The sequence below is a fragment of the Jaculus jaculus genome, chromosome 11 (assembly GCF_020740685.1).
Source record: "Jaculus jaculus isolate mJacJac1 chromosome 11, mJacJac1.mat.Y.cur, whole genome shotgun sequence".
Lineage (NCBI taxonomy): Eukaryota > Metazoa > Chordata > Mammalia > Rodentia > Dipodidae > Jaculus > Jaculus jaculus.
In genome coordinates, this window is record NC_059112.1 from 77,772,472 (window position 1) to 77,799,605 (window position 27,134).

Below are 27,134 nucleotides of genomic sequence, written 5' to 3' on the forward strand. Positions count from 1 at the left end.
TCAGCCTGGGCTACAGCAATACCCTACTTAAAATAAATAAATAAACGAAAATGAGAATGAGTATAGAAAGTCAGTTGGCAGAGTAACAAAAACAGGAAACGAGGGAGACACTGAGTGATTTTGAGCTGTCCCAGACAAAGTAGATATCATTAGCTATATTCTGCAAAGATGTTTCGGGGAGAGTCAGTTTTGGGTTGTGAGAAAGGCCACCTACACTAGTGTGGAGCTTTCCACTACAGCTCTGCTGTAGTGCTGAACCCACTTTCCTCAGACCATGTATGTGGAAGAATTCTTAATAATTATGAGAATTAAATACTTTACAGTACATGAGCTCATTTATCTCACAGGCTGTTGAGAGATTTTAGTATAGTATTATCTATCTCAGTTTTACAGATCAGGAAACTGAAACATGATTACATAGCCCTCCTTCTAGTAGAACACTAGTTCACACTAACATTAACTATGCTAACTTCTGGATGAAAAACTGCAAGTTATATCCATACACTCAAGGAGGAATTATGTTCGGAGTCTGTCTGATTTTCCCAACAAGAGGGAGGGAGGAAACTGAAGAAAATAGGTTAAATGGGAGAAGGAGACCCAGGTTTCTAACTCTTACCTTATTCCTTATTTACTTACTAGAGCAAATGAAAAGCCAGGCACCAACACAGGTAGCTGACTCAGAAACTCCTGAATGGAATCTTACTTATTTCTTAGTATAGTTCTGTGTGATTTATTAATAGAGAAACATAAAAATTTTGACAGTCTGAAGTCCATTTATTTGTAAAATACTTTACAAAACATGGCACATAATGCTTCCAAAACTGTATTTCATCTCAAAACCCTGCATTCATGGTTTATTCTTCCAGGAATGAGAAGTGAATCCTCTCTCCTTCTCCTCCATATACAAAGAATCATCAAGAAAGATAATATGAGAACATGATCTAAGTCCTGGCATATGGTTTCTAGAAGCCCATTATGCAACAAGGAGGTCTATCTCACAACACAGATAAAACATGTACAGTGTATGTGGACCCTGAACTTCACAGCTACTTGTCAAACGTGAAGAACTCTTTAGCTATCTTGTAATAACTTTATAAAGTGTGGCAAGCTCTAATCACCCAGAAAGCCATAAATAAGTATGGCTCATAAGCTGGCAACAGTACTGAAATTTCCCAATGTGTGGATAAATTAATCAAACACTAAGGTGAAATAACAAATTTCTAGTTTTTATAATACACTTTAGATACAACTTAGTGAATCGCATCAATTTTCATCATACCTAGTATGGCACTATTCTCTGCCAGAGTCATTGAAATGTTATCTTTAAATCTGTATACTACAACAAACAACAGATGTATTCTAAAATATAATTTTCCCATTAGAAGACTCATAGGCAAACTCATGGTTGAACTACAGTTAAGTATCCATGGTTAACTTATTTGGAATCTTATTTAGGTGTAACACTAACATGATGGCATGCTAGAGAGCAGCACTAGCAATGAATACAGTATACTTTAACCAAACACCTCACAAGGAAAGGCCCAATGATTATTTGATTTTCCCCCCCCACATTAAGAACTAGGTTTTATCGGTCAAAGGAAATGTGAGTACCATCAACATTCCTAGAACCCTGTAAAACATGACAGGAAGTCACTGCCCTAGAGAGCAGTCACTGAGCTACCAGACGGCCATTCAAAATCTGCGGGCGAGCCCGCACCCCTCTGCTGCAGTACTTCTCAGCCTGCCAGAGTCAGCCACTTGGTCTCTGGCTTAGATATTATTTGATGGTGTTTCAGATTCCACATGTCAGCTTTGTCAAAAAGTATTATGTACTACTTTCTACTACCTCCCAAGACTTGGAAACTTGAGGCCCTCAGCTATAAAAGCATCAATAATGTTAATGAATTCTTTTGAAGGCTAATTAGATAATATAGCAAAAAATTTTTAATAGAAACCCTAAATGCATAACCCACTGAATATTGCAGATTATCTAGATTTGATTTTACTTGCATGTAAATTTGTAAAGAAGGGATGAGTAAACTTCTAAGGATCTTCAATTTCTAGAATTCTCTATTAGAAAAGTTAATATTACTTTAAAAAGAAAAACAAAGATGTACTTCTTTAAGTCCAATATTCCTTATTTGTATTAAATCAACAATGTTTTCTTTAGATATAATGTAATGGTACACTCCAAATATTAAGTTTACACATGTGCTGTGTCAGCACTCACAGTAACTGTTGTGCCTGCTGTCCTGGCTGCCTGGAGCACACTCATCTCTAACTCTTCAACTGTTATTCCTACTAATCTTGTTCATATTCCAGTATTGCATTTGTGTCTTTTTTGGTGTGGCTAGTTCTGACCCCTAAAATAGGATTCACCCGTCAAATCATTTTAAGTTTTTTCTAACTTGTAAGAACTTACCACATCTTTTTATTTATATAGCTGTATTTTTTAATGTGACACCTATGTCTTCCACTATAGTTTAACCTACATGAGAGAATATCACTTCGTTTGGCTTTGTTTTTACTATTTTGTGTGCTGAAGCAATATACATAGACAGCATTCAACCCATACAAGAATTGATCATGTGAAAGGACAGATAAGTAAATAGAGGAATAAGAAAATGTAAACTCACCTCATTAAACACAGGATACATGACTGCATAGAGGGGCATAGAAACCATGGAAGTGGTCTCAGCTTCATTCTTCATCTCTTCCATTGTCATCCTCATTCAAAAGCCAACTACAGTAGAAAAAGCAGTCTAAAATACAGAGGAATCTTCATTCACTGCAATCTTTCTTTGCTTTTTGTGTACAGTACCAAATGGAACACAAAAATGCACTGACCTGGTAGAAAGGAAAGGGGAACAGAAATTTATATTAAAGGGAGATATAAACTTCAACAATTTTCCTTTCCAAATTTCTAAGACAGAGTGTTTATCTTGTGAAAAGCTAATTTGTTAATGTTTTAGATGTGAAAACAATACTCGTCAAAAAGACTTTTTTCTTTACCGGCTCAAGAATCACCCTCTCCTACTGCTAGCTTCCCTAGCTAGTAACTGCTTTATGAAGCCCACTTCATGAACAAAATGAGCTCCCCACCAAACACCACGGAAAAATGACATCTAAGGGAACCATATACAACTGGAAAATTAACAATAAGATATATGATGTGTATGTATAAGATAAAGGAAACATGATGAAAGATGGGGAGAAAAAATGAAAAAGTTGAAGGAAGGGGTGAGGTATTGTGGATGTCTTCTTCCAGACATGGTATGACTGAAGCACTCGTTTTTAACTAGCAGTTGTGATTACCTGTGAAAGACCTATACAGACTGGGCCCATCAACATTCCATCATGAAGGACAGAGGAGCTGAGGACTTACTGGCAGTTAAAGGAAGCTACAGGGAATAGCTCATGAAGCTCCACCCCTCTGTGAGCATTTATAGTCAGTGTTTGCTGGGGCAGGGAAAAATTAAGTTTATTGGTCACAATAAAAAGGAAAAGGAATACCATAAATTTGATGACAATGACAGAGGAAGGGGATCACAGGGAGTGGGAAAGGATAAGAGAGGGTAATGGGGTTGCATATGATCAAAATATATTATATACATATATGAAAATGTCATAATAAAATCCATTTTGTGTAATTACTATACAGTAATAAAAACTATTAAGTTGGGCTGGAGAGATGGTTCAAAGGTTAGAGGCGCATGTTTGCAAAGCCTCACAGCCCAGATTCAATTTTCCAGTATCCATGTGAAGGCAGACACACAGAGTCACATGTACATCTAGAGTTCATCTGCAGTACCAAGAGACCCTGGCATACCCATTCATTCTCTTTCTCTGCTCAGAAATAAATAAAGATAAAAAAACTAACAAAAAATTAGATAACAAACTTAAGGTGTCTAATATTTTCTTGAACATTTTTGCTACCTATCATTGATCTCATCGCCTAAAAGTAACAGAAAAGCCACAGTTGCACAGAAGACTTAAGACAAAGTTTCAAACAGGGACAATCACATCCAATGTGATCTCTTGCAGGAATCATGGTTTGTCTTCTGCCAGTGGTACTTATGGATGATTACAGCCATGAACATATGACACTGAGCATAAACAAATGCAAAGTAGGGACGAATTAGCATCAAGAATTCAACAAAAGTCAGGGCTGGAGAGATAGATAAGTGGTTAAGATACTTGCCTGCAAAGCCTAATAAGCAGGGTTCGATTCCCCGGTACCCAAGTAAAGCCAGGTGCACAAACCACATGCATATGAAGTTTGTTTGCAGTGGCTAGAGGACCTATCATGCCTATATTATTCATTCCGTCTTTTCTGTCTCCGTGCAAATAAATGAAATATTTTTTAAAACTCAACAACAGTCCTAGCAGTTGGGAGGCTATTAGCAGGACTGTAAATATGAGGTTGTATAAAAATGTTTTTTTTAAGAAATAACTATTTCTTTTGCTAGGTCAGAAGCTATTAATATAAGTTATTAATTCATACTAGTTGTAAAGTAGTTTTTCTTTATAAAATTTACAAGTCTAGAAACTGGCTGAAATGCTCAGGGTGGTGAAGCTTCAGGAGCTAGTCTGTATAGCTCCCCAAACCACACATGCACAGGCCCAAGGATGAACACAGGTTCTGATTCTAAATCTAGTCCTTCCATATCACATTAAGTTTGAGGGGGAAAAGACAGAACTCTCCTTTGTCCATGTGCTCAAAGAAACTACCCTAGTTACTTCTTCATTAACAAATGTACATTTAGCACATACTAGATAGAAGTGCAAATTTTAGTCACTAAAAACTGCATCTGTCAGTTGTCCAAATTATACTCAAGACCTAGAGAATGGCTTCAAAGCCCCTGATAATCTGTATTAGTATCAGCACTAAGTGACAGCAGCTTAGTGCTCTACCATAGCTACACCAGACAGGGGAACTCAATATCCTTGACAGCTGAATTCCACCTGTTTCTAGGGAAAAATGTACTCCCTGACTTTCCCTACACTTTATTATACAGGGTAAAATAATAGCAGATTTTATGGCAGACTGATAGATTGCCTGGGTCGCACATAGCAGGAAGGGAAGAGTAGAATAGAAGTTGCAGGCAGGGGAAATTTTGAAGACCTAGTATGTCAATAGAGGAGATACTAAACAAAAGAAACAGATAAATATAAATTGTGGCCTTTCTCTTTCATGTTCTTCATTTATTATTTATTTATGTGACAGAGGAAGAGAGAGAGAAAGAGAGAATGGGTGCACCAGGGCCTCCAGCCACTGCAAATGAACTCCAGATGTGTGCGGCCCCTTGTGCATCTGGCTAACATGGGTCTTGGGGCATCAAACCTGGGTCCTTTGGCTTTGCAGGCAAACGCCTTAACCGCTAAGCCTTCCCTCCAGCCCCTTTCTCATATTCTTAACATACTACTTGGTAGCCTGCTTTTCCACTTAGAAAAAATTGGGAAAAAATATATGAACGCGCACACACACACACACACACACACACACACACACGCACGCACAGACGCACGTGCGTATATAAAATCAACCAATCTTGAACAGCTGGGAGTGGTGGCAAAGCACCTAGGAGTTGGAGGCAGAGGCCCAGCTGAGCTAAAAGAGCAAACAAAATAAAACCAGGAATAGATGGCAAGACCCTATTGCTGAAGACTTGGGCTGCAAGGCCACTGAGAAATCCTGCTGGTACTGAGCTGATAACCTCCTCCATGTAGATTAGCTGAGAGAAAGCTGGAAGAAGCCATTCTACATGTAGTTCAATGGGAGAAAGAGACAGTGAAGATACTCCACAGTGGACACTGCAAGCCTTATAATTGGCCAGCCAGGCCAAATAAGCCAACAGGTGCAATAGTGGCACTTCTGTCATGGTGGAAACCAACTGCCCTCCAATTGGACTGGAGGCCAGCTCCATGGGGGGAAATACATCCCTGATACTGAAAACTTAAAAACAGTGGTAGTCATGAGCCTTAGGGGTATAACATCTGCTGATGTTTGGAAAAATGTACATACTATGCTTATCAAACTGCTCAGTAAGCACTTCTTAATATTTATACTCTTATATTAACACTACTCTCACTTTGGGAAGAGAATCTTCTCTTTTCAGATGGCAGTGACCTTGGGATGACTCAGAAGGTATCATAGTTCTGGATAGAAGTGACTGGAGTACCGAGTAACATCTTGATCACACCTTCCAAGACTCAGGGTCCAATGCGGAAGAGGTGGTGGAAAGAATGTAAGAGCTAAAGGAAGGGTAGGACTCCTTCCAACATGCTCCCTCCATAAAATGGCCTGGGTATCCATGACCTCATAGTGCCTGACACTACCTACACAAGACCATCAAAAGGAGGAAAAGATGATGACATCAAAATAAAAGAGAGTGATTGAAATGGGGAGGGGATATGATGGAGAATGGAATCTCAAAGGGGAAAGTGGGGGGAGGGAGGGTATTACCTTGGGATATTTTTTATAATCAAGGAAAATGTTAATAAAAATTGAGAAAAACAAACAAAAAAACCCCGACAAAAATATAAATCCAAGTTTGAAAGGAAGAAGAGATGTGAATAACTCTGCACAGCACACGAGAAACAGTAAATAACTGTGCACAGCACACGAGAAACAGTGAATAACTGTGCACAGCACACGAGAAACAGTGAATAACTGTGCACAGCACACGAGAAAAAGTGAACAACTCTGCACAGCACACGAGAAACAGTGAACAACTGCGCACACCACACAAGAAACAGTGAATAACTGCGCACAGCACACGAGAAACAGTGAATATCTGTGCACAGTGCATGAGAAACAGTGAACAACTCACAGCACATGAGAAACATTGAATAACTGTGCACAGTACACGAGAAACATTGAATAACTGTGCACAGCACATGAGAAACAGTGAACAACTCACAGCACACGAGAAACAGTGAATAACTGTGCACAGCACACGAGAAACAGTGAACAACTCACAGCACACGAGAAACATTGAATAACTGTGCACAGTACACGAGAAACATTGAATAACTGTGCACAGCACATGAGAAACAGTGAACAACTCACAGCACACGAGAAACAGTGAATAACTGTGCACAGCACACGAGAAACAGTGAACAACTCACAGCACACGAGAAACATTGAATAACTGTGCACAGTACACGAGAAACATTGAATAACTGTGCACAGCACATGAGAAACAGTGAACAACTCACAGCACACGAGAAACAGTGAATAACTGTGCACAGCACACGAGAAACAGTGAACAACTCACAGCACATGAGAAACAGTGAACAACTCACAGCACACGAGAAACAGTGAATAACTGTGCACAGCACATGAGAAACAGTGAACAACTCACAGCACACGAGAAACAGTGAATAACTGTGCACAGCACATGAGAAACAGTGAACAACTCACAGCACACGAGAAACAGTGAATAACTGTGCACAGCACACGAGATGAACAACTATGCACAGCACACGAGAAACAGTGAATAACTGTGCACAGCACATGAGAACAGTGAACAACTGTGCACAGTACATGAGAATCAGTGAACAACTGTGCACAGTACATGAGAACTATGCACAACACATGAGATAAACAACCGTGCACAGCACACTATGGAACATCAGGCTATGAAAAGTGGGCGAGAAACCAACTTTCACAACTGAAGATTTTAGTAGAGGTGGCAGAGGTGCTCATGCAGTGGAGCCTGGACAATGACTGACATGGATTTCTGAGGGAGGTCAGGAGCTTAGATACTGGGAGTGGGAAATCCCTACAGAGGCTTGGGGTGAGCTGATGAGGAAAGCTCCATAATAAAATGAAACAGGCAAAGCAGGACCAACAAAATCATTTTTGGTTTTTCTCCTGAACATATGTACACATCAGCAGAGATATGAGGGCTGACCTTTTTTCTTGAACTTGCATTTATTAGTCTCCTCTAAAACTAGCTTTGTCATATTATTCTTACTTATCTTCAATAGAACAGTATTTTGGGCTGGAGATATGGCTTAGCAGTAAAGGAGCTTACATGCAGAGCCAAAGCACCCAGGTTTTATTTCTCCAGGACCCATGTAAGCCAGACGCATAAGGATAAGATGCATGCATTTGAAGTTCGTTTAGCAGCCTGTGTGCCCATTCCCCCCACCCTTCTTTCTCCTCCAAATAAATAAATAAAAATAAAATACTAAAAAAGTTTAGCAACATGATGGGCTAAATAGGTGTCTCATCGACATCATATATAAAATCACTAGCTGGGCGTGGTGGCACACATCTTTAATCCCAGCACTTTGGAAGCAGAGGTAGGAGATTGCAGTGAGTTCAAGGCTACCCTGAGAATACATAGTGAATTTGCTGCACAAAGCCCACGACCAAGGGCAGCTTGTGGGAGGAAAGAGTTTATTTGTGTTTCCAGACTCAAAAGGATGATACAGATGGTAGGGGAAAAAGAGACATGAGCAGACACTGGACATCACCTCTTGGCCAACATCAGGTGGACAACAGCAACAGGAATGTGTGCCAAAACCTCATGGGGGAAAATGACTATGATACCCATAAGCCTGCCCCCAGCAACACACCTCTTCTATCAAGCTTCCAATTCCAAACTGGCATCAGCTAGGGACAAAGCATTCAAGACACACTCCTTTGGGTGGGGAGGGGGGAGGGAGGAGGTGGGGGTTGGGGGTGTAGGGAGGGCACCTAATTCAAACCACCACAGTATGCTTTACTAAACTATGAGATGTTTTATGATCCAATCAAATTGACAATCAAGATAACCATCAAAGGTATGAACAGTGCCCAGGGTCACAAGTTCTAATAATACAAATTTAATGTCAATATAGGGTTAATACATTGAGAATGACTGTTTCCCATTTCAAACATATTGCTTTGAAGGAAAATGTTTCAAAGCAAACTTTGTATCTAAGCCAACAAGCATCTAAAGAATTTTAAAAAAAAAAGATCTTAAGAACCACCAAAACTAGAAATCATGAGAATTTAGACAAAGGCATGTTTTAAACGAGTTTTTCTTTAAACACATCCGTTATGAAGTAGTGATTAAAATATAAATGTTGTATAAGCAAACTCCTCACTTCCTCTCCTCCTTATTTCCTTGACTACTCAAAATAGTTCTGCCAATTTCTAAAAGATGAATAGCTTCAAATATCTTCCGGAGTTTATCACTTGCTTAGAATGAAAAGGTAAAAAATAGATCTTCGGCCATTTCATTTTCTTCAGGGTTTGTGACCTGCCATGCCAGCTCAGTCTGATCACTGAAAGAGCTCCACGGGGTATATTTCTGAGCTTACAACCAGCATTTCCTGAAACAGACTCACTTTGCTGGCTGGGCCTTGAGATACTGTGAAGGCAAGACTATTTGCCCCCCCCCCCCAAAAAAAAATAGAGTGTATACAGTTCTCCAGTAGAAAAATCTTTCCCAAGTAAATTCTAGATTCTGACTGGTTTAAAACAATACACACTAGCACTGAGCAGTCATGTCTTTAGGTTCTCGATAATGTACATTACTCTTTCCCACAAAAACAGTGGAGAAGGCATAGCTGGCAGCATCTGAATGAACAAATGAATGATATTAAGTAAACAATTGGGAAGTTCAGTCTTGTTACTACTCTTCACTTATGAAGCTTTGCAAAATAAAAAAAAAATACGATTAATCCTATAGGCAAATTCTATGTTCACTTTGCGATGGTTTGAATAAGATGCCTCCCCCCCCCCCCCAATAAACTTAGGTGTTCTGAATGCTAGGTTCCCAGCTGATGGAGATTTGGGAATTAATGCCTCCCGGAAGGAGTGTATTGTTGGGGCCAGGCTTATGGGTATTATAGCCAGTTTCCCCATGCCAGTGTTTGGCACACTCTCTTGTTGCTATCGTCCACTTTATGTTGGCCAGGAGTGATGTACACCCTCTGCTCATGCCATCATTTTCCCCTGCCATCATGGAGCTTCCTCTTGAGCCTTTAAGCCAAAATAAACATTTTTCCCACAAGCTGCTCTTGGTTGGGTGATTTTTTTTTTTTTTAACCAGCAATGTGAACCTGACTGCAACAGTAAAGCAGTCCTGAGGAGTGGGATTACTGCTAGAATCCTGACTATATAGCATTGGCCTTTTGGAGCTGATTTTCAAGAGGCATGTGGAAGGATTTAAAACCTTGGCCTAAGAGACAACTTGCTGTGCTTTAACTATAACTTGATGTACCATTCTGATCAGAGTTGCAAGACCTGAATGCAGGAAGAACTAAGTACTGTGAGGTTTGGCTTATGAGGGTAAGAAAGAGCTTTGCTTGGATTGGGCTAGAGGCAAGTTGTGTGAAAAGCTTGCTGTTATGCCCATGTCCTGAGAAGTTGTGCAGGGTAGTGTTGCGTAGAAATGAACTGGTGTGAACAGAGTGATATGGCACAGAAAGAAAAATCTTTGGGTAAACTGCTGCCCATTCAGCTGCAATTGAGAGATTAAAACCTTTGAGATTAGGCCAGTTGAGCTGCGTTAGGACAAGAAGAATGTAGATTCTTTTGAAGGAGTCTGAGTCCTCAAGGAGTGTCATGTTCTTCAAAGTCTGCTTTATTACCCCCCCTGGATTAACAGACTGGCACCCTACTAGTACTGTGGAGTATAAGAAATGCAGTAAGGGTTGTTGAATTTGCAACATGGTCTTGTATTTTGGAAATAGCCATGCACAGTGTGAAGCAGGTTTATTGAATGCCTGCATGGAGACCCCATGGGGCCATGAGGATGGACTGTAGGTTGCAGTGGAGATCCAGTGGAGATGCTGGGACGATGAGATGGCTGCCAAGGAGAGCTATCAGACCCAATGAAGTTTCCCAGGACTTTGAGTAGCCTAGCTGGAGGGGTGGAATTGTAATGTCAGAAACTTGTTGCTGGTTAGAATTATCGGACTTGGAGATTGTTCACTGGCCAGAGTTGTTGGACTTGAAGCTAGAGTTTGATGTTTGCCCTGGTTGTTTTAAATCATGTATTGGCTGAATGTTTCTTTGCTATGCCCAATGCCATCTTTTGCATTGTGAATGTTTATTCTGTGCCATTATGAGTTTTTTGAGGTTATTTTTTGGTTTATGTCTCAGTTAAAAGATCTGGGACTATGAGGATGTATGAACATCATTGGAAATGCTAAAAATTATTGGGGTTTTTAAAAGTTTAATATATGCATTGCATTTTATATCATGTATGGTTACCAGTTTATGGGGGCCAGTGGCAGAATGTGGTGGTTTGATTCAGGTGTCCCCCATCAACTTAAGTGTTCTGAATGCTAGGTTCCCAGCTGATGGAGATTTGGGAATTAATGCCTCCTGCCAGGAATGTATGGTTGGGGGCAGGCTTATGGGTGTTATATCTAGTTTCCAAATGACAGTGTTTGGCACACTCTCCTGTTGCTATTGTCCACTTTATGTTGGCCAGGGCGTGATGTTTCCCTCTGCTCATGTCATTGTCTTCCCCTGCCATCATGGAGCTTCCTCTTGAGCCTGTAAGCCAAAATAAACCTCTTTTTCCCCACAAGCTGTTCTTGGTTGGGTGATTACTACCAGCAATGTGGACCTGACTGCAACACAGTTATATTTACATTTTTACTTTCAACTATCCCAAGCTCTTTGTATTAATCTATGAAAATATAGCAACTTTAAACTGCAAATACAGTTTAGAATTTCAAAATGAATTTCTGTGAAAATAAAACTAAAGATAATGGCTAGAGAAATGGTTTAGTGGTTAAGGTGCTTTGCTGTGAAGCCTAAGGACCCAAGGTTTGATTCCCCAGGACCCATGGAAGCCAGATGCACATGCATCTGAAGTTTGTTTGCAGTGGCTGGAGGACGCCCATTCTCTCTTGGTCTCTCTCTCTGTCTTTCAATAAATAAATAAATAAAATGTTTTAAAAAAAACTGAAGATAAAACAGTAAGACATAATTGTTGATGTCTCCTTTGTATTACAACCAGTAGGATGTCTTAGATCCTGGGCTCAGGTGATGTACACTTAATGGTTAACAAGATTCTCCATGTGCAAGAATTTCTAACATAGTTTAACCTTGCTTTATACAGAAACAAGACAAAAGCAAGTGAGCTTTTAGCAGAATGTAAATCTTTATCAGAAAGTGCACAAAGACTTACTAAGAATACTTCAAAGAGTACTCATTCAGAACCTCCAAGTGTTGGTCCAGCAGAAAACCCAGATGATTCTAATGAAGAAGGCAGTCTGGATATTTCTGGTATCAGAAGAACTCAAGAGTACACAGAAATCAAGAGCTAAGGTCAATCTTGGGGATACAGTTTAAAGAGTTTGATAGAGCACATGTAAAGAGGGTTTAAGGTACTTTGTGGAAGTTCTACTTCATCATTGGTCTCATTTTTCCACCACAAGGCCTTGGTATTCTAAAAATCAGTGACAGTGGAAATCTCATTATTGGTATCTACTACAGGATCAGCAACAGTTTGGGGAGGGTAAAAAAAAAAAAAATATATATATATATAATATATATATATATATCAAACAGTAAAAACTATAGTGGAGGTCCTCCCAGAGAACTGATTTATTCAAGGATTCACAAGTAGTTTCTCTCCATAATAATCAAGAATCCTACTGGTCAGTCTCTAGAGAAGTTCAGATCACCGTACAAACATATCACAAAACTGGTAAGATTGTCACTTGCCCTAACAACTATACTAATTACTTTACTGGTTGCTGGACAAAATGCCTGGTCAGAACAACGTAAGAAAGGAAAGGGCTTATTCTGACTTAGGATTTCAAAGGAATACATTCCTTTATAGTGGGGAAGGCATGGCAGGAGGAGCAGGAGGAGGTATGGTTACACTGCAGCCTGAGTCAAGAAGTAAAGAGCAAACAGGAAGTGGCCCTGGCCTATAAAACCTCAAGATCCAGCCCTAGTGACCCAGTTCCTCCAACAACACTCTACCTCCTAAAGCTCTATCAGATGGGGACCAAGTCCTCACACATGATCCTGTGAAACAGGTTTGTTGGTTGCCTGCATAGAGACCCCATGGAGCCATGATGATGAACCGTGGATTGCAGTGGAGACCCAGTGGAGATGCCGGGACCACAAGATGGCTGCTAAGGAGCTGCCAGCCCTGATGAAGTTTTCCAGGACTGTGAGTAGCCTAGTTGAAGGGGCGGAATTGGAATACCAGAGACTTGTTGCTGGTTAGAATTATCAGACTTAGAAATTTGTCACTGGCTAGAGTTGTTGGACTTGAAGCTACAGATGTTTGCTCTGGTTGTTTTAAATCTTGTATTGGTTGAATGTTTCTTAGCTATGCCCAATGTCATCTTTTGCAGTGTGAAAATTTATTCTGTTCCATTATGGGTTTTTTGAGGTTATTTTTTGGTATATGGCTCAGTTAAAAGATCTTGGACTATGGGGATGTATGAACATTAGTGGGATTGATAAAAACTATGGGGACTTTTAAAGTCAGACTGAATGCATTGTGTTTTACATCATGTATGGCTATCAGTTTATGGGGGCCAGGGGCAGAATGTGGTGGTTTGATTCAGGTGTCCCCCATAAACTTAGGTGTTCTGAATGCTAGGTCCCCAGCTGATGGAGATTTGGGAATTAATGTCTCCTGGAGGGAGTATATTGTTGGGGCCAGGCTTATGGGTGTTAGAGCCAGTTTCCCCTTGCCAGTGTTTGGCACAGTCTCCTGTTGCTATTGTCTACCTTATGTTGGCCAGGGGGTGATGTCCACCCCCTGCCATCATGGAGCTTCCCCTCGAGCCTGTGAGCCAAAATAAATCTTTTTCCAGAAGCTGCTCTTGGTTGGGTGATTTCTACCAGCAATGCGAACCGGACTGCAATACCAGTAAAAGGCACATTGTTGCAAATCCTTACAGCTCGAGTTAATTCCCCAGTACCCACATAAAGCCAGATGCACAAACTTGCCAGTGGCAAGAGGCTCCAGAGCACTCATTCCCTCTCTCTGTATCTGCTTCTGAATAAATAAAAATATTTTAAAAGAAGAAATATAATGAATTCACACTTTATAGGAAAGCGCAACTTAATCAAATATGATAAGCCCCTATTTGTCAAACTGCATTCTTCGGGTATTTAATACCAGTAAGTGCTTAAAAAAAATTGTTTCTTACTTAGTTATAAATAAGATATAAATAAGATAAAATAGATATGTCATAGTTGGGGAGATGGCTCAGTGGGTAAAGTGCTTAGTGAGCAGGCATGAGGATTTCATTGAGATTCTCAGCATCCACATAAAAACCAGGTGGTGGTATGCACTTGCCTAAAATCCATGCACTGGATAGGCAGAGACAAGAGGATGCCCAGGGCTTATTAGGAGACTCACACTGCTGAAACTTAGCTTCAGTGGCAATGTATGGTAAGCAACTGAGAACACCTTACAGCTTTTGGCCTCCACAAACACAACATGTATCTGAGCATCCCTCCATACCATGCATGCACCCTCACACATTACACCCACATGCACATGTCAAAACAATTATTTTATATCTGTAAAGCATGAGTGACAAAATCAGCAAGATGTTATCATTAAAATATAACTTGGCAGCAGAGTTAAAAGATCTTTGTTAATACACAATGTGGCAAATTAGAGTACCACTCCTTTCGATAGAAAAAGCCTCAACACAAACATGCTATGTACTTCACTCCATTTACTTCATAGTCAATCCTGGTGTGTCTTACAGATGGTGATTTTTCAAGTGGCAAAAGACTCAATTCTAAAGATATAGGAAGCTGTTGAAACTGAGAAATGTGAGGTAGGGTCAGATTCTGCACAAAGCCCAAGAAGCTGTGAAGGTTAAGTCTAAGTTGCAAGGCAGACCCTGGACTTTGTAGATGCCAGGGCTATGGAGCATCCACCAAAGAAAGCTGTAGGGCTAAACTGGAGTCAGCTCAAGAGAGGCTATGTATGCCTCAGGCAACAGAATTAGCTACTGAGGCTCTTTGAAGCCTGGATGATTCCATCATGAGATGTCAGACATGAAGCTACAAGATTTAGTTTCTCTTTCTCCATTTCGGTTGTCTGTTCTTACCATGCCTCCATATCTCCTTTTTATAATGAGAATCTTTACCATAGTATGATTGAGGCATGTAATTTGCATTTTAATTTTCATAGTTGAAAGACTGACTTGTGTCAAAGAATTGACTTTGGATTTCTGAACAGTGCTGAAACTGGTAAAGCATATGGGGCTTCAGAAGTTGGAATGAACATAATCTGCATCCCAGGATGGCCAGGAACCTACAGGGATCATATGCAGAATACTGCTGGCTTGAATGTAAAATCTCTGTCCTCCAAAGGCTCATGTATTTGAAGACTTGGTCCCCAGCTGATAGTTTTGTTTAGGAAGGTTGTAGAACCTTCAGGTAGTGGAGGCTTGCTGGAGGACATAGATCATGGGTGTATGGGCCTTGAGCTTGGCCCGTCTACTGGTTTATGTTCTGCTTCCTGACTATGGATGTAATGTGATCAGCTGGCTTCCTGCTTCTGCAACCATGCTTCTCAGCCATTCTACCTCAAGGAACTGCAAACTGAAATAAACTTATCCCCTACGCTGCTTCTTGTCAGGCATTTGGTGACAGTAAAAAGAATAAAGGCAACTAGGCTGATTCAGGTTCAGATGGAAATCAAGACTACTGCACAGCACTAGATGTTATCTTTGTGACAGCACAGTGAAAACACACACACACACACACACACACACACACGTTGGATGCATCCAGTCCGCTCTCTTGATACTTTGTGGTAGGACCAAGCTTAAGTGATGGACTAGTTTACCTGGTATAAGAAATTCCAAGGTAGAAAAGAAATTTAGGAAGAGGGATAGGTATCAAATGGCAGCCTGAAGCAAAGTTATGATGACAATTTGAAACAACGAGAAGATAGAAAGGAATCAAAAAATTCCTAGCTTGGTCAGAAAAGGTGAGGTGCAGAGGTAAAACTCATAGGGCAGAACTGCCAGGATAAATAAAGAGTAAAATGGTATTGTATAGCAGATTGACAGGGAAGATGGCATAGGGCATTTCAGGAATCCACAAAGATACAACATCCATGAAAGGCTCAAAGGCTTAGAAATGTAAATAAGTTTCCAACATCCCAAGGCCGAATCTTGAAATAAGAACACTGCCAGTGTGTAAGTGCATAAGGACTGGTTTTTAGAATTCACATCCTGTGTCCAGCAGGTGGGAACTAAATGGCAGCTTTAGCTGTGGTTCAAGCAGGTCCAGGAGTAGCTTGGGCTGGCTGCATACCTTGGTATCTTCCACCTGATGCTGATTTTTCAGGGCTACAAAATGAAGGTATTGGGGTCATTTATATTTCTAAGGATGGGAGGCCAGCAGAGTGCCACAGTCTCTGGAAGCAGACCCAACAGGGAGATGCCTGGAGCTGTAGGACTGAAGCTGAAGCTCCAAGGAAGGAAGTGGTGGGAGCAATGTGTAACACTTCTCCGGGAAAGCCAGAGGCAACAAGCCAAACCTGCCCAAGATAGTAGTCATGTGAGCTGTATTTAAAAAGCCTCACAGAGGATGGAGAGATGGCTTAGTGGTTAAGTCATTTGCCTACAAAGCTCAAGGACCCAGGTTTGATTCCCCAGTACCCACATAAGCCAGATGCACAAGGTGGTGCATGCTTCTGGTGTTCTCACTTACAATGGCTAAAGGCCCTGATGTGCCCTGTCTCTCTTTATCTCTCAAATAAATAAACAATTTTTTTTAAAATTTTTATTTATTTATTTGAGAGCGACAGACACAGAGAGAAAGACAGATAAAGGGAGAGAGAGAGAATGGGCGCGCCAGGGCTTCCAGCCTCTACAAACGAACTCCAGACGCGTGCGCCCCCTTGTGCATCTGGCTAACGTGGGACCTGGGGAACTGAGCCTCGAACCGGGGTCCTTAGGCTTCACAGGCAAGCGCTTAACCGCTAAGCCATCTCTCCAGCCCAATAAATGATTTTTTAAAAAAAAGGCTAAAAAGGTTACTGGAAGCCCATTTCTATCAGAGTGCCATGGGTAGTGTACAAATGTTCAGAATTTTAGTATCTGCCTTGCTGGCTTTCCCTTGACCTTGGGCTGGTGCCTCCTTTGCCTAGCCCACTATAGCATCTTGAGTATGTTGGGTTTCTTTTAGAGCTGTGTGTATATGGGTGCATGTGCAGGCATGTGTACGTATGTGTATATGTGTGTGTATGCTTGTGGAGATGACAGAACCACCTCAGGTGTTATATCCTCGGGAATGCAACCCATCTCTTTTTGAGACAGGGTCTCTTATTGGCGAGGGGCTCAACAATTAGGCTAGACTAGCTAGCTAGCAAGCTCTAGGGATTTACCTGTCTCCACCTCCCCAGTACATGCATTAGAGTGTGCTACCACACCTACTTTTTAAAAAATATTTTACTTATTTGGCAAAGAAAGAGGGGGAGAGAGAGAGAGAATGGGCACACAAGGGCCTCCAGCCACTTCAAACAAGGTCCAGACGTGTGCACCTCCTTGGGCATCTGGCTAACATAGGACCTGGGGAATAGAACCTGGGTCCTTTGGCTTTGCAGGCAAAGTCTTTAATCGCTAAGCCATCCGTCCAGCCCACCTACCATTTTTATGTTGAGTTAAGGGAATTGGAATCCAGGTTCTCATGCTTGCACAATAAATACTTTTTCCACTGAGTCATCTCTCTAGTCCTCTTTTTGAGTTTCGCAGGTCCCTGTAGCTGTGTATGGTTTGAGTCACTCAGGAGTCTTTAAGACTTAAACTGGTAGATCACTAATGGAACATTAAGACTCTGGGACTCTTAGAGAAGAAATGAATGCATTTTGCACTGTGACATGACATGAACCTTTACGAGCTCAGGGTCAAATGCTATAACTTAAATAGTAAATGTTCCCCAAATCTCCTTGTTTTGAAGCTTGGGTTCCAGTGTGGTTGATATTGGTGTGTGGGGGTGGGTGAGGGGGTAGAAATGTTAAAAGGCTGGACTGATGAGAAGACCTTAGGTCTCAGGTGGCATGCCCTTGATAGAGATGGTAGGACCATAGGCGTTTTCCTTGTTTTTTTTTTGTTCCCAATATGAAAGGTGAGTGGTTTTACTCCTACCATATAGCTACTGGCCCAAAGCAACGGGGCCAAATGACCAGTGGCTGAAGCCCCTGAAACTTGTCAGCCATAACAGTTTGTGTTTTTAAGTTGATTATGCCAACTAATTTTGTCATTGTGAAATAAAGTTGAAAAAGCTCTAAAAATCGTTATATAAATGAAAACAGAAACAGGAATAGTTCAGTTAGATCTCGTAAAATTAAGAATGGTATTACTAAAGGGATGAGTATAGCTTTTTCATATATATATAATAGTAAAATAAACATTTATGGTTGCTATAAAGACTGTTATTACACCTAGAATAGGGAGTAAGACATAGCAACTATTTAATATTAGGTATCAGGATGAAATAAAGAGCATGACTTGCAGTTAATCTTAGGATGATGAGATTAGATTCTCTAGAACTCAGGCTACCTCAAGCTACCTCACCAGGGTACCAGGGACTCTGAAACCAGCAAAACTGGAAAGACAAACAGTCTTAAACCTCTTCAAGACAAAAGAGTTTTTTTAAATGCATTTTATCTCTATAAACAGGAGAAACACACTAAAACTCTTCACTCATGTAATAATTTTAGTAACCATCTACAGCTTTCCAGACCCTCTCTCTCAGGAAAACCCCTATCCATCCTCTCTTCTCAATATGAAAGTCACTTTTAGAATAATTACTTCATCAGTATTACTGTCAAAGCACAAGAAAACAGTGAATGGCCCTAATAGGAAGGTGAAAAGGAAATGAAGATATCAAGATCTAGATTGGTGCACTGCCCCTGTCACCCATGCTAAGGTGCTGAGGAAATTTAAATGTTAAAGACCTAAAATTTTAAAGTGAAACAGCCATTGTATTACCTACGCCAATCTCAATACTAAATCCACAGTGATGCTCATTAAGAAACAAAACAGTATGGTGACAAATATCTTAATCAAAGATACTAATGCATTAATATAGCTTATTGTACTGGATATGTTTGGACAGTGTTTACTCAATTGAACTACTTCAAATTAACCTGTCCCACTTTTTGTCATCCATGCCCAAGCAGCCCAAACTCCATGAAGAAAAGCCTGGAGCCTGAATCAGGCTAGAATGTAATTCTGATTCATGACCCACATTAGTGGATCATTAATAAATTATTGTTGAGACCTCAGATTCACTTTCAAGTCAACTATATCAAGTCACATGAACACATTTACTTATTTGGGTAGCACCGTTTCTTAATAGAGAAACTTCTGACATGTCAACAGGTAATTGTTTCTAGATATAGATGGAAAACATGTAGCAGAATATTTGAAACAAAGACTCAAATTCAAGTAAATGCTCAGCTTCGTGAGGCTGCTTAGGTTATTTGATATCTTTCTAATCTCTGTAAGAAATGAAAGGATATATTGACTAAGGTAATCACCTTACAGGGTTGTGAATAGTAGTAAATATATTTGCAACACTTAATGCCATGGATGTGATCCAGTTCATGCTATTAGAGATATTTAATCCAGAGTTCTGAGCCTGAAATGGCATCAAAATTCAAAGTGGTATGAGATAAGCCTGAAGTTCAAAGCACAAATTCTGACCTGCAGGACAAGGTGAGTCAGTGTCACCTTAATTCTGCCACCTGGACACTCTTTACCTTAGCTCTGTCTCTACCCAGCACAAAAAAAATGACACCTAACACTGACATCACAATGTCACAGCACATACAAAGTGCATTTTCAAAACTTCTGCTTCCCCATTTGCCAAAACATAATGTTAAAATTTTGCTTTAACATTCCTTTGGTATTCAGGTAAATGGCTTTGAGTACCTATCTGTTGGCTATACTTCTAAGTACAATTTATGGAACCCCGGTCACTCTTGGATTTTCTCATATAAATTTACTAGACATGCTCACTCTCACATTTATTGACTCCACATTGCCTAAGGTTCTCTATAGTATGAAGCAAACATATATTTTACCTTATTTCTAAGATTTTCTTGCACCAACAATATTGAAACAAAACATGCAAAACGTTGATAAAATCTGTTACCCACAAGTGACAAACTTCCCCTGGCTCACAAGACTAACACTAGGTACTAATGAGGCCATAGTTTAGTCTCAGTTATGCCACTGAGCTTTACCTTTTGCTCCCAGCTAATCTCAAACACAAATACTATTATTAGTGAGAAGAAGAGGGCAACAGAATGGTAATCTTATAGAGTAGTTACAGTTCCTCCTGGATCCTTGTCTTGGAAGACTGATTTGTTTTTTGTTAAGGAAGAACACCAAGTTTAAGGTAGAACCTCAGAAGTCTTTTATGTTTCAACCATAATCTCAAAAATGGCAACTTTAATTAACACTGATGAAGGCATCCCTCAAAAGTTGTGAATTCCTTAACAAGAGGCCGCAGGATTACTCAGAACCACTTGGAATGCAGGTAGGAAAGTCTCCCAACAACCTGAAGCACTATACAACAGTTGCCACTTGAAGGCCAAGTATGACTCATTTAAGTCTCAAGTGGCTTTTGTTGTACAACCTTAAGTAAGTATGAGAAGGCAGCAGGGTGTAACATCTTAGGGTTTTGTCATCCCTTCGATCCAACCTCAGCTGGACTCCAAGCCATCCTGAATTAAGACAGGATGCCAGAATATGACATGAAAGACATTTCAGTGCCTTAAACTATATGGCAAGTTAAAAATGAACCAAATTATCAAATCCACTGATACATATGGAAGTATTTTAAATTTTAAAATATTGCCAAGAAATGGCCTTTAGTTCTCCTTTACTTTCTATCTACTAAAACATGAACTGAAGTTCTCGGGATGGGGTATATCTGTGCTAAGCATCAAAACTGGTTAGAACTTCAGTGATTGTGGGGGGCTGGAATGCTACAGGTCCAAAACCAACTTGTCTTGGGGCTACCTTTGTTCTTTAAGAAAGCCCCATTTAGCCCAACTCGGTATGACCTAATATCATGTGACTATTAGGTAAGTCTTTTGGAATCTATGAACAGACTCCTAGCTTCCACCAACCAAAAAGCTAAGAATGCATCATATGGCAGAAATTTCCCCGCTCTGGTACAATCCACCTACCTTATGTTTCCACCAACTATTTAAAGGACTGATCTATGACTTTCTTTGTTCTGTCACTATAAAAATTTCATGAAACTGTCAACTATAGTGGGACACAGAAATTGGGGTAGCCTAAGCCTGTGTTCTAAAGTAATGGTCACTCATATATGACTCCAGAGTAAACTATCTCTTTTTCCTTTTGAAATGGGAACTTTGATTTTTGCATTATCACTCCTTAAGAGAAGTTTTACCCACTTTTTTGATTTCCTAATGCTTGTCACAGAACACTTCATAGTCTAAGTCAGCAGTATGGTCAGTTGAAAATATAATGATGAAAAGCCAAAGTTCAAGCCCTTGAAAGTGGGCAGTCTTGCAGGTGAGATTTAAGAAAAGGTGACAGCTCAGATTGCCACTATGCTCTCACTCCAAGGAACACCCCTGCAGCACACTGCAACATACACCTACTCTCAAAAAGCTCAATGCACACAGTTAACGTTTTTTCAGGTAAGTGTTGAAACAGGTAGCTGATCGTAATTCTTGATGTACCTAAGCCATAAAATAAAAGACACCACAGATGTGGTCTGCCACTCCCCTGACAGACTTAAGATAGACTTTCAGCACTGATTTTGATTCTCAAAATATATAATATCTGAACAACAAATCAAACACTTAACCTAGCACTCAAAGGAAAGTGATCTGTTCTAATGCTAGAGAAAACGTGGGTTGTTCTAGGAAGAGTTTTGTAAGACTCCACTGAGTTAACTTCCTAATACACTCTGAAAAAGTCAATCTAAATACTAAATGATTTTCTACCTGCCAGGCTGGCCTCACACTGAAGACACATTTTCTCCTGTGGTACCTTTAATGCCGCCTGTTCTATAATTCCCTGGAGTCATTTTTTCAGGAATGATGAAGAACCTGGTCTGTAAACCAGTAAACCAGTCTGACTCAAATTCCAATTTCAAATGTCTGCTTTGTTATCTCAGGCAAGTTCATTAATGTCTCTGCATTTTATTTTTCTCACTTATGAACCAGGAACAATTTGGTTGACAAAGGATTACAGAACATGTGAAATGCATGTTGTGAGGCCTGGTATTGCTCAATGAGCATCACCCATGCATTAGGTCCTAGTGCATTCCAAAGCAGATGTAAGGCAATTTAAATACAGAAAATAACTCAATAACTGTAAGACAAGTGAATGAACTATAGGGGCATCACCATGCAAATTACACTTATCTCTGGTAAAGTTAATTCTGAGGGGCTGGCCTGATGAAGTCAAGGGTAACAAGTCTGTTCCACTGCTGTTATCATACCAGTAATTCATACACTGTCTAAATAAAGTCCTTTTTGTGTTTCCTCCAGTCCTCTTCCTCCCTACAGGTAACACTGGAGCCTAGTAATGAGATTAAATGGATTCAAATCAGTTTTGCCAAGTTTAAAAAATGGTTTCTCTATTCCAAATTTATGAATGACCTTGAAAAACTGTTTTGTAATACAGCCAAAAAATGATTTTGTAGTTTAAATGAAATTTCTATCTTCATATAAAAATGTGCTATCAAACCTGTGTTAATTTCAGCAAATTTCTAATTGCTACAGTAGAAGTGCATTCATTTGTATATGTTTATGTACAGCCCATGACCCTAATCCTGAAGTTACTGTATTTCAAGTGCAGTATCAGAAAAACCATACTAACCTTTAAATACTGCAGAGAAAAGAACTTCAAAGAATTGGCTTAAAGCCATTAACACCATTCCCTATCACAGAGATTGTGCCATCTACATGGAAGAAGTAGCTCCGCATCGCCCAGAAGATGGTTATGGGAGATGAATGAAGTTTTATTTGGGATCCAAACAACAGCAGGACTAGCTTTTATTTATATATATATTTATGAGACAGACAGAAAGAGGCAGACAGAGAGAGAATGAGAATGGGCATGCTAGGGCCTATAACCACTTCAAATAAATTCCAGACACATGTGCCAACTTGTTCATCTGGCTTTAAGTGGGTACAACGGATTGAAACCCAGGTCTTTAGACATCACAAGCAAGCTCCTTAAATGGGTGAGCCATTTCTACAGTCCATGACAAATTTCTAAAAGTAAAGACTTACATTTACTAAGAAATCCTGGAGCGTTGTCAAAATTCAAAGCTAAGTATCAGTAGTCGCTCTTGACACTATGTTGTAGGATAGCACATTGGTAAATCCATGAAGAGGGGAAGGGTACAGATCTAGCAGCTATTAAATTTACTTTGCTCCGCCAGTGTGGGACTGTGCTGTTAAATTTACTTTGCTCGGCCAGTGTGGGACTGTGAAAGACCAAAGAATTTGTTTTCAAGACTAAAACCTAAAGTTTTGTTTCATACTATCAAAATATTTTCAGTGTTGTAAATCGGTTTAAAGAAAACAAAATATTACCTTAAAGTTCCTGACACTTATCAAGAAACCCAAAATATAAGGTCCTCTGAAACAAACAACTAAATATCCCACATTTTCCTCATTTAAAGTAAGTTACACTTAAAAAGAAAAACAGGGCTAGAGAGATGGGTTAGCAGTTAAGACACTTGCATGCAAAGCCAAAGGAGCCAGGTTTGATTCCCCAATACCCACGCAAGCCAGAGGCACAAGGGGGCGTATTGCGTCTGGAGTTCCTTTGCAATGGCTAGAGGCACTGGCATGCCCATTCTCTGTCTGTTTTCTCTCTCTGCCCTTGCAAATAAGTTAAAATAACAACAACAACAATAATAATAATAATAATAAAATGGGCTGAAGAGATGGCTTAGTGGTTAAGGTGCTTACCTGTGAAGCCAAAGGACCCAGGGTCTATTGCCCAATACCCACATAAGCCAGATGCACAAGGTGGTGCATGCATCTGGAGTTCTTCTGCAGTGGCTAGGGGTCCTGGCACGCTGATTCTCTCCCTCTCACTTGCAAATAAATAAGTAAATAAATAAATACAATATTTAAGGAAAATTAAACAACCAAAACCAAAGGAAAAAAAAAAGCCCCAGACAGACACAGATGCAAACCTTGGCTCCAGTACCCTGTTCCCAGACTCTGGCAGCTTAATTACATTTCCTGAGATTAAGAAGTTTACTTGGGCTGGAGAAATGGCTCAGCAGTTAATGGTGCTCACTTATGAAGCCTGTTGACCAGGGTATGATTCATTGCTGTCCACGTAAAGCCACATGCACAAAGTAGCACATGTGTATGGAGTTTTTTTTACAGTGGCAAGAGGTCCTGCCATGCCCATTCTCATTCATCTTCTCTCTCTCTAAAATAAATAAATATTTTAAAAGTTTACTTATATCTTTGATGTCCTCATCTATAAAGCCACGTGTTAATACTACCTAAATGAAATAACTGTTCTGAGGTCAAAAATGAGAAAGCATAAGGGAAGAATAGAGTCCACTAAATTTCTTCCCTGATTATTATATGTGTGTGTGTGTGTATAATATATATTATATTACTATAATGAATGTTCCTGCAAAAAGCAAGTGAAAGTCTCCAAAATGCCATGTTATACAGATATTTTTCTGTCAATTAAAATGAGTCCTTTATAATTCCCAAAGAAAACTACCTCAGACTTTGGCAAGCTCCAAGAAAGAAAATCTTTCTCAAGTTTACATTAAACTGGCAACAACTCCTTTGTATCTGACCTAACTTTTTTCTGCTTGAGTTCATTTGAGAATTCCTATATCCTTCAGCTGGTCCTGAGGTGGGAGACAGATGTGTCATTCATTTCTGTATTCTTATCTCAGACATGGCTAGCGGCACTATGCTCAAACATAATAATACATTCATTCATTCAGCAAATATTTACTGAACACTTACTTATTTCATGCCAGGTAGTGTAAATAGTGGGATAGACACAGGGCAAGTAAGAAGGTCTAACTTCTGGTGGGATGACAAATATTTATTACAGCAGTACAGAAATAAGTTCTTTTCTGTGACAATGTCAACAGAATACAATGTGTGAAGACAGAGTGGTACAATTTTTTTTAAACTATGTATTTATCTGCAAGCAGATGGGGGTGAAGGAAGAAGAGAGGGAGGAGGGAGAGAGAATGGGCACACATGATAAGAAAGGTTATAATCCTTGTTCTTATAGAGAGAAGGAAATTTTTGTGTATAGAAGAATTCTAAGTCCAAAGCTGATACAAAGTGTCTTAAGAAAACAAATGTGGACATTGATAAACTGAAAACTACAGGAAAAAAAAAAAAGTATACAAGTAATTCAGAACATGACTAAAAGATATTCCATAGTATTATTACTTCAGCTTAAGATTGACCTTAGAGATAAAGAGAACTCAGAGGTAGGACCAAATCAAAGACAAAAACTAAAAGGTATGAAACAAGTACCTTACATTAACTGATACCCAAATTTTCCTCCCCCCCCACAAAAAAGCCTTTTTATAACCAAAAAGGTGTGTGCTGATTAACAAACTCATTTCATACCTTCATCAACAAACAACAAATGTCTATACTGGCATTTAGAAACTATATTAACCTTACTGTTTTACCCTGACTAACTTTTGTCCAGTTTATGGACTACTCAAACTACTGCACCCTTTTAATCTAACGCAAAGCCAACTGACCCCACATGACTTTCCTTTTGTTCAGATGCTGCTTTCTTACCTGTACACTAATTTACTCATGGTGCTACGCTGTTCCTGGCTTTTCTTCATTTTATGCTACCAAACTTCTCCTTTTAAAATTATACTAAAACTACACTGTATTAACTTGAACTGCAGAATAACATGCCTCTAGTCCTAGAAAACGTTTTTACATTTGGACACTAAACTGTTGCTGAAACCATTCAAAATATAGCATATTTAGTAGTTAAAATTTACATAGTAGTAAGCTTGCTAACTGTAAATTTCTATTTTTACAGATACAACTTTCGTGAAGAAATCTTGACTTCACTAAACATACTTCTACAATTATATTTAATAGCTATCCAGCCGGGTGTGGTGGTGGCGCACACCTTTAATCCCATCACTTGGGAGTCAGAGGTAGGAGGATTGCCATGAGTTCAAGGCCATCTTGAGACTACATAGTGAATTCCAGGTCAGCCTGGGCTAGAGAGACCCTCCCTCGAAAAACAAAAACAAAAACAAAAACAAAAAAAGCTATCCAACAGCATCTGTGAGCTATAATTAGGAATAATAGAGGATGTGTGTAACAAGTCCATTGCTTTCTGCTCCATAAGACAAAAACATTTTTTTCATACTTTAATTTCAAGTACGAATGAATTCAGTCATAGATGATACCAAGAAAAACAAATGACTTAAAAAAGAGCCTGATTTTATTGCTTACATACACACATACTCTGAACTGAAGAAAATGGGGGAAACGTGAAAATCTCAAAAAAAGTATCATTTCTACTAATGGGCATACTAACCTCTCCTTGGTGTTGCATTAAAAAAAAATAAAGAAGAAGGTAAAAAACAAGTTTTGTGTGAGAGAGCCAGCTCTACTATACTCTAGTTTTACAAAAAAAGTAAAATATGAACAGAAATGAACAGGAGTGCTTTTAACTGCAAAGATAAGCTACGGTGTGGAACGATATGAACAGTATATCATTTTATATACCCCTATAAGGGGCTATATCTACATTGAAACACATCCTATTATCCCAAAAGGTTATAGAGAGGACAGGTTAGTGAGGCATTTCACTCCCCTTCCAAAACATCAACTTCACCTCATCATGGTTTCTTAAAAATGCATGCAGTAATACTACTGTGCAACTTTTTCCGCCCTCTTACACACTGTCTCGGGAGGTAGCTTTGACTTTAAGTGGACTAGATTCAGAGGACCTGTCTCTAGGCGTTGTGACCTTGGGCACTCACTTATTCCATCAGTTTCCTCCCAAGCATCCCAAAGTGAAAGTAGCTTGAATAAAGCTCTAAAGTAAACCTACCTTCCCTATACTCACTAAAAGGTTCAAGCCTTTCTAATTAAGAAAACATAACCTCTTTACAGGGGTCACATCAG

The 27,134-nt window shown here is 39.6% G+C and overlaps 1 protein-coding gene across 1 annotated transcript in view; it reads right to left on the reverse strand.

The window, feature by feature from the left end:
* The window catches only part of Pdcd10 (programmed cell death 10), a 44,538-nt gene that overhangs the window by 16,771 nt on the left and 633 nt on the right, over positions 1-27,134 (reverse strand). Inside the window, exon 2 of the mRNA XM_004652369.2 lies at positions 2,637-2,847. Within this exon, the coding sequence (XP_004652426.2) occupies positions 2,637-2,732 (96 nt within the window). The 5' untranslated portion in view covers positions 2,733-2,847. The remainder of the gene's footprint in view (positions 1-2,636; positions 2,848-27,134) is intronic.